We start from the raw sequence: 18,000 nt of genomic DNA, 5'->3' as shown, positions 1-18,000 counted from the left end.
ACATATGATATATACATGAGGGTTTTCTATTTAGATTATTTCGCTCGATGTACTACATCTCGTGTTGTAGATTTTTAAGTATTAATTCCATCTAGTGGTATGACCTTGTTATTTGGATGATTATGGATTCTTGTGAGATGTGGACCAGTGATCTATTATAGGATAGCTAGCTGCATGACCTCGTTACCCTGTTGATTTTTAGATTCTTCGAATTATTATATTCTAGTGGTGGATTGCATTTAAATTATTAGAATTTCAATACCATGCTTCTATTATTATTATTACTGTTCTTGCATTTGGCCGTTAGATCGTTTCTATTCTTCATTTTGGGATCTTGTCGTGTGCCATGCACGCTTACGTACTCCTGTTCTCTCGGGTTGTACGTCATATTTAAAGGATAAACATGACCAGCTTGGAGACATGCCAGAGTCAGAGTAGTTTTAGCAGGAGTACTTTGTAGACCGAGTAGAAGAAGAAGCCGAAGCTTAGTTATTCCTTTCAGTTTGTTTTTATAGCACTTTCCATTCCCGCTTGATCGATGTATTTTATATTCCTTCACTATTCAGTTGGATAGTTTGTATAAGGGCATGTTGACCCGAATATTATGTCTGGATAATATTTCAGTTGTGATATGTATTATTTTGTTCTGAGTTGTTTATTATATTCTTGCTACTGTGAACGGGGACCCGTGCATTCGTTTTATATTGCTTGACGCTTAGCGTATTAGATTGAGTAGAAGGTCTAGTACTTATTTCTCCTCAGTCTAATACGTCGCGGACTTGTTCACGTTCCGATTCCCCGGTATTTTGGGAAGCGGGGCATGACAGGATTTCTTAATCTTCTTTAGACAGTTGGTTCTTGAACAGAGGATCCACGCCTGCACATAAACAACATGTGAGGGATCGAAGTTGGGATCTCCAATGATTCCTCCGACAACCAAGTCAGTAATGTGCTTGAGTGGAGAAGAAATAGTGTTAAAGTGTGTTTTATAGCAAGAAATTGCTTGAATATGCAGTGGATAACACCTCCTCTTTATAGCAGATCCTGGAGGGCAATTATGTAACTTCAGTCGAGTCTAGACAGGCAGCTCAGTCGGCAGATACTTTACAAGTATCACTGTAGAATGGATGGGTCATTTATGTGTTTAATGTGATAGTGACTATGGAAGCACGACGCTGATGAAGTCCGATAAGTCATAAAAACTTTTGGGGCTAGAACAATGATGATTCTGACCATACATTCAATGCGGTGGTGATCGAATGTCGGCGGGGAGTTCGAGGACGAACTGTCTTCTGTCTCGGCCTTGCGAGAAGGCTGACAAATAATGCCTTTTTATTCTGCTGTCTGAGGATTCGAAAGTTCTCGACTCGGCCTTGTAGGATAAAGAGGAGTAGGGGTTGACACTAGCAGCGGTTCTCGAGTAATGACGCATTTCGATTCGGCCCTCTTAGAAAGGGTCGAGTGTCGATGTTGCTCAAGTCGTCTTGCATAGGGTGAGGCGTATCTACTATTTAGTTAGTATGGATACATGTCGACTCCCGAGGGAGAATTAACACTTAGCCATCTCTGTGGAGTAGCAATTTCCATGATATCTTTGATCATATTATACTTACCGATTGATGCTTATTTCAAAGAGATACTTTCTAATAGCTAATATTATTTAATTAGATATGGCGGGCCACTAAGGCCGCCAACATCCCACACTATTCGACAAGTTCACACTTTGACTGTACCTCTTCTCTTTGTTATACTTATTTATTGAGTTTTTAAGGTGTTAGTCCTTGACTCTTTAATATCTTGAAACTAGTCCCTCATATCATTCAAATTGCTGTCATGTTCCCGAATTCTTTATACTTTACCTGTGCTATTCTTGATTGGAGGATTAATTTAAAACAATTTACAAAAAATAGGGGACCTAGTAACTAGGGCTGTAACTTGAAAACCGATAACCGAAAAAATAACCACACCAAAGTCGAACCATAACCGAAAAAACCGAGGAAAGAAAAAAACCCGTACCAAACCGCAAAAAAAATAACTGAAAACCGAAAGGTTTGGTGTGGTTTTGGTTTCGGATGTTTGGAAACCAAAACCGAACCGAAAAACTGATTATATATATTGTAAGGAAATTATATTATTTATAGATATATATTATTAATATACATAAAATTTTATGTAGAAACTTCAAACTTGGGCTTAAATGAAGCCCCCAAAAAAAAAGGATGGTCTTGGCCTGCGTTCCAACATTACTACATAGTCTACATTAGACTTTAATTATATTTCTAGGGCTTCTGAGAATCTGAGTTCTCGTCCATCGCTCCCAAAGTCCCAAACCCAACGAGCTTTTGGTCCTTCGCGCTTTGTCTCGTCCCCTCTCGTCCATCGCCCCCAAATCTAGGGTTCTCCCGTCCATCGGCCCCAAATCTTGGGTTCTCTCGTCACCGGCGAAGAAATCCCTTCTGTCACGTGGTACTGTAGCTTTCCTTTTCCCCAAATGTTGGTCATTGAGGAGCTTGCTGCTGAACTTGAAGTGCTGATCTATCATCTACATGTTTCTGCTATTCTAGATTTTCATCGTTTTTTTTTCTTTTCGAAAACTATTATGTGGCATTGTGGGCTGCCCTTTTTCATTTTCTTTCTTTTCTTTTCTTTTCGGAAACGGTTATGTAATATGAGACATTTCTACTTTCTACTTTTCTAGACTTGTTTTCTTTATAGAATAACCGAAAAAACCGATATAAACCAGAGAAAAACCAAACCGAACTAAACCGAACACAATTGGTTTATGAAAAAATAAGTGAAAAACCGAACCGAACCGAACCGAAAAATAGATCGGTTTGGTGTTCGGTGTCACCTATTAACCGCACCATTCAAACCGATTAACAGCCCTACTAGTAACAACGTTCAATGGACTAAATTTTGAGACAACTTATACGGGGGACGTAATAAGCATTTTAAATGATTTGAGGACTAATCACAATAAAGATTTAAAGGACTAGCATCACAATAATCCCTCCAAATATTTTAATTCAAATAAACCCGTCTTAAATATGGAGGAGGTACTATAGACAACCCTCTCAACTTTGAAATTTTAACTTAACCTACATCGATTATAGTCCCCACAAAACCCTCTGATCTTTACACTTTTTCTCAACAATTCTTTTTTTTTCATCATAGGTAAATGTATAGAATATATAGAAAGTAAAGAAAAACTTCCTTGACATCATTATCCAAAATGTGAAATAACTAAAATATGCTTTCTAAAAAAAATTAATTTTAGTTAAAAAAAACCCTCAGTCTATTTTACAGTGGAGCATTGCTATTTGGCTCGCGGACCAACCGCGAGCCCCAACATGAAAAAGAGCATTGCTATTTGGCTCGCGGTTGGTCCGCGAGCCAAATAGTTTTTTTGTTTACCGTGCTTCCTCTTTCTCTCTCATATTGTGATTTTATGATTGAGTAATATTTTAATCTTTTTGCATTACGTGTTTCTTGCACGACACATTAGATTTGGCAGTGTTAATTTGGAGTTAAATAAGAAAACTTTAGTGGATTAAACCAAAATTTCAAAGTTAAGAAGACTACCTTTTGAACTTAAGGAGGGTACCTGAATTAAAATAGTTAGAAGGGATTTTGTTGCACAGTTCCAATATGAGTAGGGGGTTTTCTAGAATCAATCCTTTAATAAAGTTGCTAAAAAATTTTAAATCAAAAATTTTCCAATGTTCGTTGACTCTGCTCCACAATCACCGCCACAAAAAGAACTGTCTATTTAACGAGATCACGCTTTGATTCTTTTTCCCTCTTTATTTATTATTAACACTCTCCCTACTTAGTAACCTAAAACAAATCTCTCTCTCTCTCTCAGATCCAAAATCAATCAATCTCAAAATGCGCAAATCCAACGTCCTCTCTCTAACCCTAATCCTAATCCTCCTCCTCGTCCTCCTCCATCAATCCCCATTCCTCTCTGCCGGCGATGACCTCGCCGACCTCGACGAGCTCCTCTCCATCGACGAAGAATTAGAATCTGAAACCAACACAGAAGCTCTCAAACCCTCAGAAGCCGAGATCTTGAAGCGAGCTCAAAGAGTCGTTCTCGGTCTCAACAACGAGAACGCCAAGAAAGTGATTAATGAAAATGAGTTGGTTCTTGTTTTGGGGTACACTCCTTGGTGCCCTAGGAGTGCTGAGCTGATGCCGAGGTTTGCGGAGGCGGCGATGAGGTTGAAGGAGATGGGGAGTGAGGTTTTGATGGCGAAGATTGATGCGGAGAGGTATGTGAAGGCGGCCGGGGAGTTGGGGATTCGAGGGTATCCGACGATGATTCTGTTTGTTAATGGGACTGGGAGGAGTTATACTGGTGGATTTACTGGGTAAGATTTGATCTTTTTTTGGGTTCTTCTGATTTGCTCGTGACGTGTTGGATATTATTCATGTGAGATATATTGGTTCTGGTTAAAACTGAATTAATTAGATAATCAGAGCACATTGGGATATAGAAGGTGACAATGATTATTTCATGGGCTTAAAACTGAATTAATTAGATAATCGGAAAACATTGATATATTGAAGGTGGCAATGATTATTCAAGCTGATTGACTTCCTAATCATATTTTGATAAGGAGACGAAGCCCCTTCCCATATAGCTTAGGTGACCTTCCTATCATCTTCAATTAATATTCCCCTTTTACCAGGTAATATATGATCTTGGCTTGCGATAGACGAGATGACCATTTTCTTTGTATTATACACAAAACTACCAACACTAGTCTACCATAGGAAAATACCTCAAACTTAGGCAGCAGGTAAATGTCACCTACTAGAAAACTTGGGCACTCTGACAATAATTGATGCAGACCGTGCCACATCAATAACGTAAAAATTTTGTGACAGTTTGGTAACTTTATCTGAAATTTTCTGGCAGTTTTAGTGTCTTTATTTCGTTCTTTGATAGTACATAATTTGAAAGTTTATGAATATTTTTCTCAAATAAAAATAGTTTGTCATATTTTACTTTTGCAAAACCCCTAATACTTCATGGTAGTTTTGTGAAATTTACGGCATGTCCTTCTGCTAGGTGCGATTTTTTAGATAGCAGGTTGATTCTGTTAGGTACGTGTACTGTAATGTTGCACTCGAGTATCTTAACTGTTGTTGAATTTCTTTAATTAGGGATGAAATAGTGATATGGGCAAGAAAGAAAACTGGTCATCCTATTATGAGGCTATCTTCAACAACTACTGCTGAAGACTTTGTCAAAGGGTATGAGATATATGTTGTTGGTCTCTTTGAGGAGTATGAGGTACAAAAACAATCTTGGATACTATGTAGCTGCTTGTCAAATAACAGAACATACATTATTCTGTGTTAAATCTTAAGATGCTGTTTTTTGTCATGAGCAGTTAAGTATTTGCTATTTACTTGTCAAAATTATGAATGTACTTGAGTTATTAATTACTCATATTGTAGTAACCTATTTACTAGTCATGTAATCTGATTACACGTGGTTTCTAATTATTCCATGCATCTAAAACACAGAATTCAGACCTGCTGATTAACTGATACTCATCCTTTGCTGAGCTGAAATAAGTACTGATTGGACTGGAATCTGTCTAGAAGCAAATATCAGTCCTGCTTCTGGACTGATTTAGTTCTAAAAAAACATATCCAATCTTTTTTTCTGGATAACTTAGTAAAGCGAAGATAGCAGAATTTAAGTGGACCAGAGTATATTATGTTGCTGCAAATTTCTCTTTTCTTCAAATTATTCCCCTATTAATACAGGAAGGCGGTTGCCCTATATCATCCTTTGCCTTTAAGATGCTTGAACTGTAAACTTATTTTATGTATCAAACTTTACTTTTGCAGGGAACTGAATATGAAGAATTTGTAAAAGCTGCAACTACTGATAATGATATCCAATTTGTTGAGACCAAGGATTTGACCATTGCTAAAATTCTTTTCCCAAACATAGGAGCTGAAGAGCATTTCCTAGGCCTTGTCAAAAGTGAACCTGAGAGGTTTGAGAAATTTGGTAAGTTGGTTACTTGGTTTATCTATATTCATCTTCCCTAATTTATTGATCCTGACAATCCTTTTTCACTTCCACTGATACCTTGTTCTCGAACATTTTTCCTTTTTGGTTTATTTTCCATATTGACAATTTCTTAGCTGCTACTGTTGTACAAAAATACTCAGACTGTTATTAACTTATTTATTGTGTTGGCTTGTTTGTGTTACAGATGATATTGACATATTGTGCATGGTAGTAGAATGACATAGCGGTAGTGTTATTTCATAGATCTTTCTCTTTTTTTAAAATAAAACATTAAGTCTGTACCTTTAGCTGCTGTATCGCCATATATGTCACTTTAGACTTCTAATAGCACTAATTATTGGAGACAATTGCTCTTGCACCTAGCTACTAATTCATTAGCTGCACAGACCCTCTGCCTGATTTCTAATTTCTGCATGATGGATGCTGTTGCAAGTCATTCCTTTCCCAACTTTTGAGTCACTTTTTGTTTGTTTCACTTTGCATTAGATGAATATGTTATATGCATTAGATGATTATGTTACCATTTTTATCAAAAATTTGTTTCAATTATTTCTAATAACTATTTTTGCTTATTTTGCAGAGGATAGCTTTCAGGAAGAGAAAATTTTGCAATTTGTGGAATATAACAAGTTTGCTTTAGTTACTACCTTGACAGAACTTAATTCTGCCAGAGTCTACTCAAGCCCTATGAAACTTCAGGTCCCTTACTCATCCTACTTCATTCGTTTTGGATATGCTTCCTTACTCTTCCTTTCTAGTTTTCTAATGTACTGAATGAGGTAACTTTCCTATCTAGCAGTCATGCAACCACTTAAAGTCCCAGAGAGCTTAGGTTACATGGACCTAGTACTTCATGAGCATCCATTGGGAACATCTCAGGAACTTCTCAGATATTTATGTATTCTCATGCTTATTAGGACTTGCTATATTCAGTTCTCGCACTAACTTGATACCAATTGTAAAATGAAAAGATCTAGATTTTCCATACATAATTCTTTTTCAAATTAAGGACTACAAGTCTATAGAAGAGAGGTGCAATTGTCTATAAATTTGGATATTGATCAAGATACAATAAGTTTTCCCTAATCAAATAAATTTATAATGAATCGTCATTAGAATGTCATGGATTTAGGAGTCTAATAAGCCTTTCTCTATTAGATAATTACTTAATTAGTAGTTTGAAATAGGAGCAATTTACACACAAGCCTACCGTACATGCGTTGTTGATTGTTTTAAATGTCAATACGCCATAATATTTCTATTCTAGAACTAGGATGGAACTAAATCACCCCACTTTTAAAATGTAGTAAAAATCTCACCGCTTCATTTGCTAACAACAATTACTGATCCCTGAAGTTCACAAACTTGCCAAAGAGTTGCAGTCTATAGGCTGTTCAAATATAGAACAACCTTATATGAACATCTAAAAGCTCTGAGTATCATCGTAGATAGTGTTACAGAAGGTGCTAGGCGGACTAGGCATTTCGAGCCAGCGCCTATATGCCTAAGCGCACGCCTGGGAGGCGCCTAGATGTTTGGCTATTTTTAAAATTATCTAATTATAATAATTGGCAAAAGTATGTATTAAATTCATATAAAATTGTAAAAAATATAAATAGCATTTAGATCCACAATAAACAATTAAATACTAAATAGCCAACGTAGTAACTAAATGTTACAGAAAGCACTGTTTTAAAAAACCTCCGCCTAGTCCGCTTAGGCGTATGCCTAGGTCTAGACGGTACCTAGACCTCCTAACTAGCGCCTAGATGGTATTTAGGCTGTCCATCTAGATTTTACGAATGTTTAGGGGAGCATTGTCTGCTTACGTGGATTGCACCCTATAGGCCTTGGTTGTGATTTTATGTGTTGTAGCCTATACGTCCTCCAAACTCCATTAACCTTCAAATATGAACACCCCCATTACCTCATCCGACCTTCAGCAAAACCTCATCGATCACTACTTAAATGAAAAAAGAAATCCGCCTAGACACCAGTCCGACATCTAAGCTCTATATAACATTGACATTCACTATCAAATTATTGTAATTAAAAATTAAAAAAAGAAAACATCTTAGGTTCTAGCATTGTTAATTATTATTTTGGCTAATTAATATCTAAGTATGCATGATTTATTGTGGAACTAAGATTGCTATCTTTTTTTAAAAATTTATATGAATTTAATACATATTTTTATTAATTATTATAATTAAATAATTTAAAAATAGTCAAACGCCTAGGCGCACGCCTAGGGGTCTAGGCGCTAGATGCTCGCTTAAACGTCTAGTCAGCCTAGCGTCTTCTATAACATTGCCGAGCTCTTCTGATCTTTGTAATTACTAACAAGGTAAAGAGTACTTCTTAAATATCTATTTAAGTTAGTTAACAATAGTAACTTAAACTTAAGAAGTGTAAGTTAACAGTAAACTTAAGTTTAAGTTTAAGTTAAACTTAAGTTTAAGCTAAACTTAAGTTTAAGCTAACAGTAAACTTAAGTTTAAGTTTAAGTTTAAGTTAATATTAAGATTTTTGTTGATTGTAAACGTAAGTTTAAGTAAACAGTAAACTTAAGTTAACAATATTTTGGTTAACAGTAAACTTAAGTTTAAGTTTATTGTTAACTTAAACTTAACAGTAACTTATAAGTTAACAGTAATTTAAGTTGAGAATGAAGTTTTCACTGTTGAGATGAACTTATAATTTGAGTTGAGAAGTATAAACATACAAAGAGCTAAGTAATTTAGTTACTAGTGTTAGTATTTTAGTATTTATGCATCTTTGATTGATTGAGTATATATATATTTATCTTCAAGTATAACAATTAAAAAAAAAGAAAAAAAACGCTCAGAAACTGTTTAAGCGCCCGCCTAGATGACTAAGCGCTGACGCTTAGTCCAACGCCTAGAAGCGTCCAACGTTTAATGTAACATAGACAGTCTAGAAAGCCAACGCCTAAAGTCTAGGTGGTTTACTTATTTTTTTTAATTACAATATTTGATAGTAAATGTCCATGTTATAGAAAGCGTAGGTGTCAAACTGGTGTCTAGGCGGATTTCTTTCTTCATTTAAGTGGTGGTCAGGGAGGTTTTGTTGAAGGTCAAAGGAGGTGTTCATGTTTGGGGGTTAGAGGAGTTTGGAAAAGGTTGGAGGATGTGGAGACTGCAATGCAGAAAATCACAATCAAGGCCTAAAGGGTGCAGTCCATGTAAGAAGACAACGGTCTCCTAAGCACTCCTAAAACCTAGGTGGATAACCTAGGTACCGCCTAGGTGCTAGGCGCTTGGCAAGCTGCCTAAGTACCGTGTATGCCTAGGCGGACTAGACGGAGGCTTTTTAAAACAGCGAGTCAGTGACTGTAGATATACATGAAGGATGATATCAAGTTACTGCCTCTTTTCTTCAGTTCAGGTCAAATTTACTGTGCATACTTAAGTCCCAGTATTTCAATTTAACCCATTTCTTAAACGTTGGATTTGTGTCTACCAAAGTTGGATTAGGATAAGACTAATCTGACCAGATCAGACGTATTTGCACAAGTTTAGAAAGAAAGGGAAAGTTGATAGATTTCGGTAGGGGACTGGACTCAAATCTAAGACACAAAAGAAGTAAGGAAAACACTATAAATTAAGGCTTTACATATATTAGTCCTGTTTTTAACTGCCCAGTGAGGTTAAAACAATACCTACACACCTACACAGAATCATTAATGGAGTTTAAAATCATGGATTACAAGGAGAAAAATTGTGGTTTCATTAAAGAAAGGGCAGGGGGTAAAGGTAAGGTCTATGTTATCTGGGTACTTCTATTAGTAAACCGTACCCGTACTCAAACCTCTTAGACACTTTTTTGAATATATACATATGTTTATTCGTGCATATACTTAATTATATAATATATGTTTTCATTTAAACACTCATATGTTCTTGGATTTATATTTTACACTTCACATCTATTTCTTATATATTGATCTTATGTAAATGAAAAAACAATATGGATCTTATGTAAATTATTAATTTTAATACATATAAATGTACATAACACGCATATATATAGTCGTGTCTCCGTACCCTATATTTTACAAATTTTCCGTGTCCCGTACCCGTGCCTGTATGCATGCAACCTAGGGTGAGGTGAGGTGAGGAAGAGCAAGAGGAATAATATCTATGTTACCATGGCACTAGGAAAGATGCAGTATCACTCGGACAGGAACACAAACCATAATTAAATGTGATAACATAGCTATATCAGTTTTGACAGGACTCCTAAATACTTGTTTAGCCATACTAATTTCCACTGTCCTTTCTGGCAGGTTTTCATTTTTGCGGAGGCTGATGATTTCAAGCCCCAGCAGTTGCTAATTCAGAATGTTGCAAGAAAATATAAGTCAAAGGTGGCCATGTGATAGGATATTAACAGTTTTTTGAACTTTTAGTTTGAAAACTAATCTCAGATTCTGCTATTGTTGTAGATAATGTTCGTATATGTGGATTCTTCTGAAGACAACCTTGCAAAACCTTTTCTAACTTTATTTGGCCTGGAACCAGAAGAGCCTATTGTGAGTCCCTTATTCTCTAAGCATTTGTCTGATTCATCGAATGTGATATGATATGTATGATTGACTGGAATTATTTTATCCATCTTATCCATGCTGACTGAGAGATTTTTTGCTCATTTATTTTGATAAGTAGTTGAAGTAATTTGATGTCTGTTTGTTATGTGTGTATGTTGTTTTGTTCTTTTATATTGCAAAATGTTACATTGTTCCACTTATCTATTGCTACCTATCTGTTACATTTATCACCAATTGACTTGATAAGCTGCATGCACATTTCCTGTTGCTATCTTATCTATTGCTGTTATCACCATTAAACTAGATATGCATAGCATGCTGGATTTCCTTTCTTTAATGCTGACTTCCCCATTAACTCATGAATCCCAATATTTCCACTTAATAAAACTTTCCTACTTCTTGATTGCTGCCTTCCTATTACTTCTATAACTATTTGGCTTTATGTGCATAAAATTTGGTGGTTTCACTTTTTTTCTATTTGCATTCCCTTCCGTTAACCTGTGACTATCTATTAATCCCTTGCTTTCTTACTGAGCTCTGATCAACTTTGCTCCAGAATCTAAATCTTTGCAATTGTATTAAAAAAAATTTAATTTTTTTATCCCCCCACCCCCTCCCCCACTGCCTCCCTCCCAAAAAGAAAAGAAAGAAAAGAAAACCGCCCCACCAAAAATAAAAAAGCTTTTGACTCTCGTAGTGTCACTTAATCTTTCTTTTATTTTATTTTTAGATCATAATGGTTCCATTTAACTCATGAATTCTTATCAATCTATGTAATAGCTGTTTCTTTTTCTGGACTGATCTGCTGATAACAATTAAATATTTGGTTTTAATACATTGTGATTGTTTTTTATATCTCATAAAGACTCTTTGAGGTTATGGAGCCTATATATAATTCTATCTAATTACAGTCCATAGTTGCGGTTCTAATTTTCTCTTACATTGAAATCATCTTACTTCTGTTGCTCCTTTACCTGTTATTGTTTTATATGAATGACTTCTTACATCTGTTCACGGTGAGGCATCAACTAATTCAAGATTATTCTTCAACCCATTGCTCAGGTGACTGCATTTGATAACAGGATTGGTTCCAAGTATCTGTTGGAGTCAGATATTACACCAACCAATTTAGAAGTGAGTCCTGCCAAATTACTGCTGAATTCAACATCTTCAAGTTTAGAGTCATAAGGTTATTTGTTTTCAGGGATTTTGCTCGGGGTTACTACAAGGCACTCTTGCACCATACTTCAAGTCAGAACCAATTCCAGATGCAGTAAGTAGTTATTTACTTTTCCTTTGTTTCTCACTATACTTCAAGCGAGCTACCGCTGTAGAAAACTACAGAGAGGATTATCGTTATAGCCGTTACTGAAAAAAGCAGTCACTCATCTGTATATCCAAAATTTTGTTCCTGTGTATGTAGATTAGAACAATTTAGTACCCACTTTTTTTTTTACATATCATCATTGTCCAAGTCTTTCCTATCACATCGGATCGCCAATGAACTGAAGGCACTATGGAGATACTGAGCCAAAACTTACAACCGTTCATGTCTACTTGCAGTATATTTTTATGTGAAAAACATTTCTTATTCTGGTGGGAAAATGCAGGGTGGATTGATTGAAAAAGTTGTTGGCAGGACATTTGATGCATCTGTTATGAACAGTCCTGAGAATGTTTTTCTTGAGGTATGCGTTATTTGCTTGATTTATGTTAATTGCTGAATATTAACTGAGGACTTAATTAAATTTTACATCAAAATAAAGGTGTATACTCCATGGTGTATGGATTGCGAGACCACTAGCAAGCAAATCGCGAAGCTGGCCAAGCATTTTGAAGGCCAGAAAAATCTAAAATTTGGAAGAATAGATTTTTCTCTCAATGAACATCCAAAATTGCAGGTATGAGGAAATTGAATTTGATCTTTAGGTTGTGTTTAGTTTGAATGAAAATGAAGGAAAATAAAAGAAAAAGGAAATGAGATTATGTTGTTTGGTTTGGAGGAAAGATAAAATGAACATGAATACATGAAAATGGAGAGAAAAGAGCCACTATAATTTTCTCTTACAATTTCTTAAGCCCAAGCAAGTGAAACTGAAAGAAAAAATTGTCGGGCTGCTGCTCCTTGGGGCTGCTTCATCGCCTCCTCTGGCGAAAAAGGGACACTTTAAGCACCGAGTCACCGGATTACACTCTTGACTTCTCTTGGTTTGTGGACCCCACTCAGGCAAAGGGTCATCAGTTTATGTAGGGCCCATGTGAAGAATTAAAAATGAATGAGCTGCTGTTTAGGCCCAATTAGGTCAAAGAAAAAATAGATTAATTTTGCATAACCCCTTGAACTTTGGTGTTTTGCAGATAATCCCCTGGAGCTATTTAAATCCCAAAACCCCTTGAACTTGAGCCATATTGCATATAACTTACCTAACTTCTTTTATTCCACTATACCGCATGAGGATTTCTCATATTAACCCTCAAAGTAACACTATTAAGTCTAACGTGTGACGTGTAAATTCGTAATAATATCCATGAAAATACTCCTCTGGCTTCAAAAATCACTGTCATTCTTTTCACTGCTTCCATTAATGTTTTGATGGCTAAGAGTATTTTTTTTATTCTTAGCTACATACTTGGATGTGACGCATCAGATTTGATGGTGTAAATTACTTTGAGGTTTAAGTGAGATCTTGGTGTTTAGGGGAAGAAAAGAAGTCCAGGGGAGGTTATGTGCAAAACCCCTCAAACTTTTCTAAAATTGAAATAGTTAAGGGGGTTATGTGCAAACCTCCTCTTAGTTCGGGGAGTTCAAGGAAATTAACCCAAAATTACTCGTCTAGAGAGTTAAATGTATAAAGGAGACGAGAATTTTTAAACATTTCAGAACATATCTAATTTTTTAATTACGAGCGCTTATTATGATGTACTGTCAGCATCTAAATTTTGGAAAGTTTGCACTAACTTAAAATTGTTACTGAAAAATGTCTCTTTACATTATCCTTTATATATGAAAAACTAGTAGTATGGATATATGGTTTTATATGCTGTCCTCATCAAGAATTTTTTTCAATTTAACAATTAGTTTAGAAAGAATTTATTGAACGGATTACCATATAATATTAGTTACTTGTATTCTCTATCTTATTTTTATTAACTAATTTTATTTCCCTTCAATATTTTTTTACAATTTTCTTCCTAACCAAACATGAAAAAGAATCTTATTTTATTTTATTTTTCTTTTCCTTTTCTTTTTCCCTTTCTTTTGCTTTCTTTCACATTCTTCCAAACCAAACAGTGCCTTAATTTCTTTTCCCATTCTTCTCTTCCCTTTCTTCCCTAGTCGGAAGGAACCAAGCTAAGAAAACCAGTTCCTTTAGAAGTCATTTTTCAAGGAGGCTTCCTAGGGAACCATCGTAAGAGTTGTTCAAACATAATGCAGTATTTGAACTGAATCAACTATGAAGTAAGTTTTCTGCTTCAAATATTAGATTACTTCAGCTGTTGAGCAAGAGGCCTCAAGTCCTTCGTACACCAGAGTTCTAAAATCAATAAATGAATAATATTCCCTGAAATTTGCATTAAGAAGTCGAATTTTCCTTACCTATTTCTAGTGAACATATGAAGCTGGGGGGAAGTTTAAAATTAATATATACTTTTCTTTTGGTATTTTCTTGACAGATAGATAATTTTCCGGCTCTCCTTTTTTATCCTGTTGGGGATAAATCAAATCCGGTATGTACACCCTGAATGCTGATTCTTTTTGAAACGTGAATGCCTTTCTTTTTTTGCTAACCAAATTTGTTGTAGCAGATCAAAATTTCCAAGAAATTGAATTTGAAGGAGTTGGCGGCCTTCATTAAAGAAAATATGAGATCAGAAGTCAACAATGGAGTCTCAAGTAAAGATCGAACAAAGGATGAACTATAAGTGTCATTATCGGGACAAAGAGTCTCAAGTAAAAGATCAAACCAAGGATGAACTATGAGCGTCATTATCGTGATACAGGAGTGAGTCATGAAGATTCAAACAATTCTCGTGACCATAAAATTGCGAGGATTTGACTCCCAATGTCAATTGTCCTTCAGAGGTTCAGACTTTACAAATTTTTCCAATGATAATTTATAATCAACAATTATCAATTGGTATAAAGGTCATAGTATTGTTAGAAAGAGATGTAACCAAGTTGTAACTTTTTAGTGTAAAATGGAATCAACTATACTTATCTATAGCTGCAGAACTGCGACTGCGTCGGTGTTGCTGTTGAAATGGATGGTAGGATTGATTATTCATCATCCTTGGATACTGCAAATCTGATTCCGGGATGGTCTAGCTGTGTTTCTTTCTCAAATAAATAAGAGCAAACACTTGTTAATGTTACCAATTATCCATGTCAACTGTATTCATTATCTTCGGATGCCGTAGATATATTTATGTAACTGTTACTGTCAGCAAAAATTAGCGAGAAAGAAGAAATTTTCAAAATCTGTCTCAACAGAATTTTTTTATCCCATTCACTTTTAGTTATAGAAATCGACCTACTTTGAGTTAATTGCGGTACTAATTAGTCGGGGTTGCTAACCCCGACTAATTAGTAGTCTAATTATAAGCGGGGTTAAGGAGCGGGGAAGGTTTGCGGTTGCTAATTAGGTTACTAATTAGTTGGGATTGACAATCCGACTAATTAGTACCGTAATTAACTCAAAGTGGGTCGATTTCTATAATTAGAAGTGAATGGGGTCTATTTTTTAAAAAAAAAATTCCGTTGAGTCGATTTTGAAAATTTCTTCTAGCGAGAAAAGACTCTCTCATCTCTCATACATTTTCTTAATATGTGCATTGCGGTATTTAAGAAAGAACAAACCGTTGCATAAACAAGAGGGATGCATCTTGTTAGAAATCAGGCGGTAGCTTGAAGCAAATCTTGCAATGATGTCCTCACATTTGATGCTATTGCTTCAAAGACCCATTCTGCTACAAAACAGCTTTAGCCCCACAAAATTGCTTAAACTCCCAATTGAGGGGGAATCTGATTATTTTAACAGTACCAATTTAAGTTTTGAAGGATTTCTTCACGAATTATTATCAAACGCTATATTTGTCCAAGTTCACTGTAAAAAGGCACATAAGTTATATCAATCAATTTAAAAGACGGTATTTATGCATCCTGACAGCTGTTAGTTTAGAGAGTTTCCTCAGGCCCTTGGCATAAATTAGATTTCCATGATACAAAATAATACAACATTCGAATGGGAAAATCTACAGGGTTAAGAGATATAAACGTCCACAGGGGAACAAACATGGCAGAAACCTGAAGCAAAATTGGTTTCTCTTGGCACACAAGCTAATGCCATGACCATGGTGTCCTCTTTGAAGAAGAATCCACAATTCTACATGAACAATTGAGTTAAGCAACCTCTCTCTTCTAGTTTGAGGCTGAGCTTCCTACCACCTTTAGAGAGTCTGGACTTGCATCAAGAACCGTGCTACCCATTCTTGAGGGTGGCCAGTATCGGAAAATGGATCTCCCGAGTATGTTCTTTGCAGGAAGAGGACCCCTGATAGATTAGAACGAAGGTTTAGTAAAGGTAAAAAATTTTGATGCACGAGATGAGAAAAAGCACCAACTTTCTAGATTGCAATGATGACGATGCTTACCATACGTGAGAATCGTAACTATTGTTGCGATTGTCACCCATCACAAATACAGAATTTTTGGGTACATTCTGGAGTGTTAAGGAAAAAAGTTAATAAGACCAAAATAGATAGCACATAAGCAAATATGTACATATTCAAAGAAATTTGGAATGGTGATGCGAGACAGGGCAGAAGCTCCACAAGATAGAACTTTCCAAAATTAAGCTAATCAAATACCTAAGTTAACTGAACTCTGCTGAGAAGTTTAAGAATGAAAACGATAGAAGAATATGAATCTTTAATTTGTAGATTGAAAAACTTCCTTTCTTCCCTGCACTTTCCAAGATTTCCCAAGTTATTTATAAGCTATAAGTGAGACAACCATTCAAAATTAATGTTTTCCTAAATTCTCCCTCCATTCTTACACCCAACTTACATGTTTCTAGTTAAGGGGGAAAAAAGGGAGTAACAATTTTTACAGCTTATATTACAAAAGAAATGTTGGCATGTTGAACAACTACTTTTTTGGGGGGTTGACGGTGCTATTCAAAATAATAATTTGTTTTCCTTCTTTCTTTGGAATACTGAGAGAAATATTTGTTTTCAAAAAAAAAAGTCAAGAACAGTTGTGGAAACTGGAAGAAATGGGTGGAAAATCCTTACAATGGGATTCATATCGTAAGATGGTGGCTCAAGAATGAACTCTTCACTCCTGGCAGTACCATTCACTATTAGTTTTCCGTTGTGAACCTGCAACGCAATAAGGAAAAAGAGATGAGGAACAAGCGAGTGCCCAAGTAAGCACTTTATAGGCACCCTTGCAAGCACCACAATCTCTACAAGAAAACAATTAAAAAAAAACCAATAGCTACGGGAGAGATTAATCCAAACAAATGACATTTTAAACAGCACCATATATATTATTTTCCCCCATTCCAGTACGAAGGGAAGATCAAAGGGTTGGATTAGGAGTCTAGGGCTAATACAACACTGCCGAAAAGGAAGAGCTCAGGAAATTACACAAACTGTATGCACACATCGCACACACAAGCGCACGAGCACACACCCCATAAAGTTACTGCAGCGAAAACTCACCTCCACGATATCTCCTTCCTTGGCAACAACTCTCTTGATAAACACATCGTTATCGGTATATCCCACTTCCTACATTACGGAATTGCAACCAGTTAACACACGAATATTGAATCAATTGTTTTTTTTTTCTTCCAAGCAACTGGCTTTTCGAGAACTAGACGAACCTGCAGAACTGGTGGGCTTTTGAAGATAACTATGTCGTTCACAGATGGCCTTCTGAAGTAATATGAGACCTTATAACAGCAAGAGTAAGCTGCAAGTCAGAACTTAAAACTTCGTACGCATAGTAACAGATGAGAATCTAATCTACAATTTGTCAATTTCAAACGCATGTTAATAAAATAACTCCAACAAGCCTAGAAAGGCTTTAAGCCCGAATTAATTTAATTAAAATGCGATAATTAAAAAAAAAGACGGTACCTTCTCCGCAACGATCCTGTCGCCAACATCGAACGTGGGATACATGGAGAGCGAGGGAATGAACCTCGGCTCCGCCACAAAAGTCCTGAACGCCAGCGAAATCGCGAACGCCGCAAGCACGGTCTTGGCGTCGTCAGCAGTGATGCTGACCCAATCAGGTAGAATCCCCTTCTTCTCCTCCTCCACCACCACCACCTCCTCCTCCTCCTCGTCTCCTCCTCCTCCT

General features: G+C 36.0%; 3 protein-coding genes across 8 annotated transcripts in view; 2 read left to right on the top strand and 1 right to left on the bottom strand.

Annotated features, from left to right (window-relative positions):
* LOC109820031 (E3 ubiquitin ligase BIG BROTHER-like) overlaps positions 1-18,000 on the top strand; it is a 99,679-nt gene that overhangs the window by 29,991 nt on the left and 51,688 nt on the right. The gene's annotated exons all lie outside the window — the stretch shown is intronic.
* On the top strand, positions 3,753-15,006 carry LOC109820030 (protein disulfide isomerase-like 1-5). The gene is made up of 12 exons (XM_020386077.1): positions 3,753-4,373; positions 5,173-5,302; positions 5,869-6,034; positions 6,639-6,757; positions 10,368-10,448; positions 10,527-10,613; positions 11,691-11,762; positions 11,833-11,901; positions 12,239-12,316; positions 12,395-12,529; positions 14,304-14,357; positions 14,436-15,006. Exons 1-12 carry the CDS (start codon positions 3,889-3,891, stop codon positions 14,550-14,552), a joined length of 1,593 nt encoding a protein of 530 aa, XP_020241666.1. The 5' UTR covers positions 3,753-3,888; the 3' UTR covers positions 14,553-15,006.
* Positions 15,800-18,000, bottom strand: part of LOC109822745 (chloroplast processing peptidase-like) — a 3,091-nt gene continuing 890 nt past the window's right edge. The window contains exons 2-7 of the mRNA XM_020388992.1: positions 17,775-17,998; positions 17,519-17,587; positions 17,355-17,423; positions 16,923-17,009; positions 16,281-16,348; positions 15,800-16,180 (exon numbers count right to left, since the gene is read on the bottom strand). Coding sequence (XP_020244581.1) covers positions 16,048-16,180; positions 16,281-16,348; positions 16,923-17,009; positions 17,355-17,423; positions 17,519-17,587; positions 17,775-17,998 — 650 coding nt within the window. The 3' untranslated portion in view covers positions 15,800-16,047. The remainder of the gene's footprint in view (positions 16,181-16,280; positions 16,349-16,922; positions 17,010-17,354; positions 17,424-17,518; positions 17,588-17,774; positions 17,999-18,000) is intronic.

This window comes from Asparagus officinalis, chromosome 8, assembly GCF_001876935.1.
Source record: "Asparagus officinalis chromosome 8, Aspof.V1, whole genome shotgun sequence".
NCBI classification, from domain to species: Eukaryota; Viridiplantae; Streptophyta; class Magnoliopsida; order Asparagales; family Asparagaceae; genus Asparagus; species Asparagus officinalis.
The sequence above is the reverse complement of the archived record's forward strand: the minus strand, read 5'-3'. Positions and strand labels throughout refer to the sequence as shown.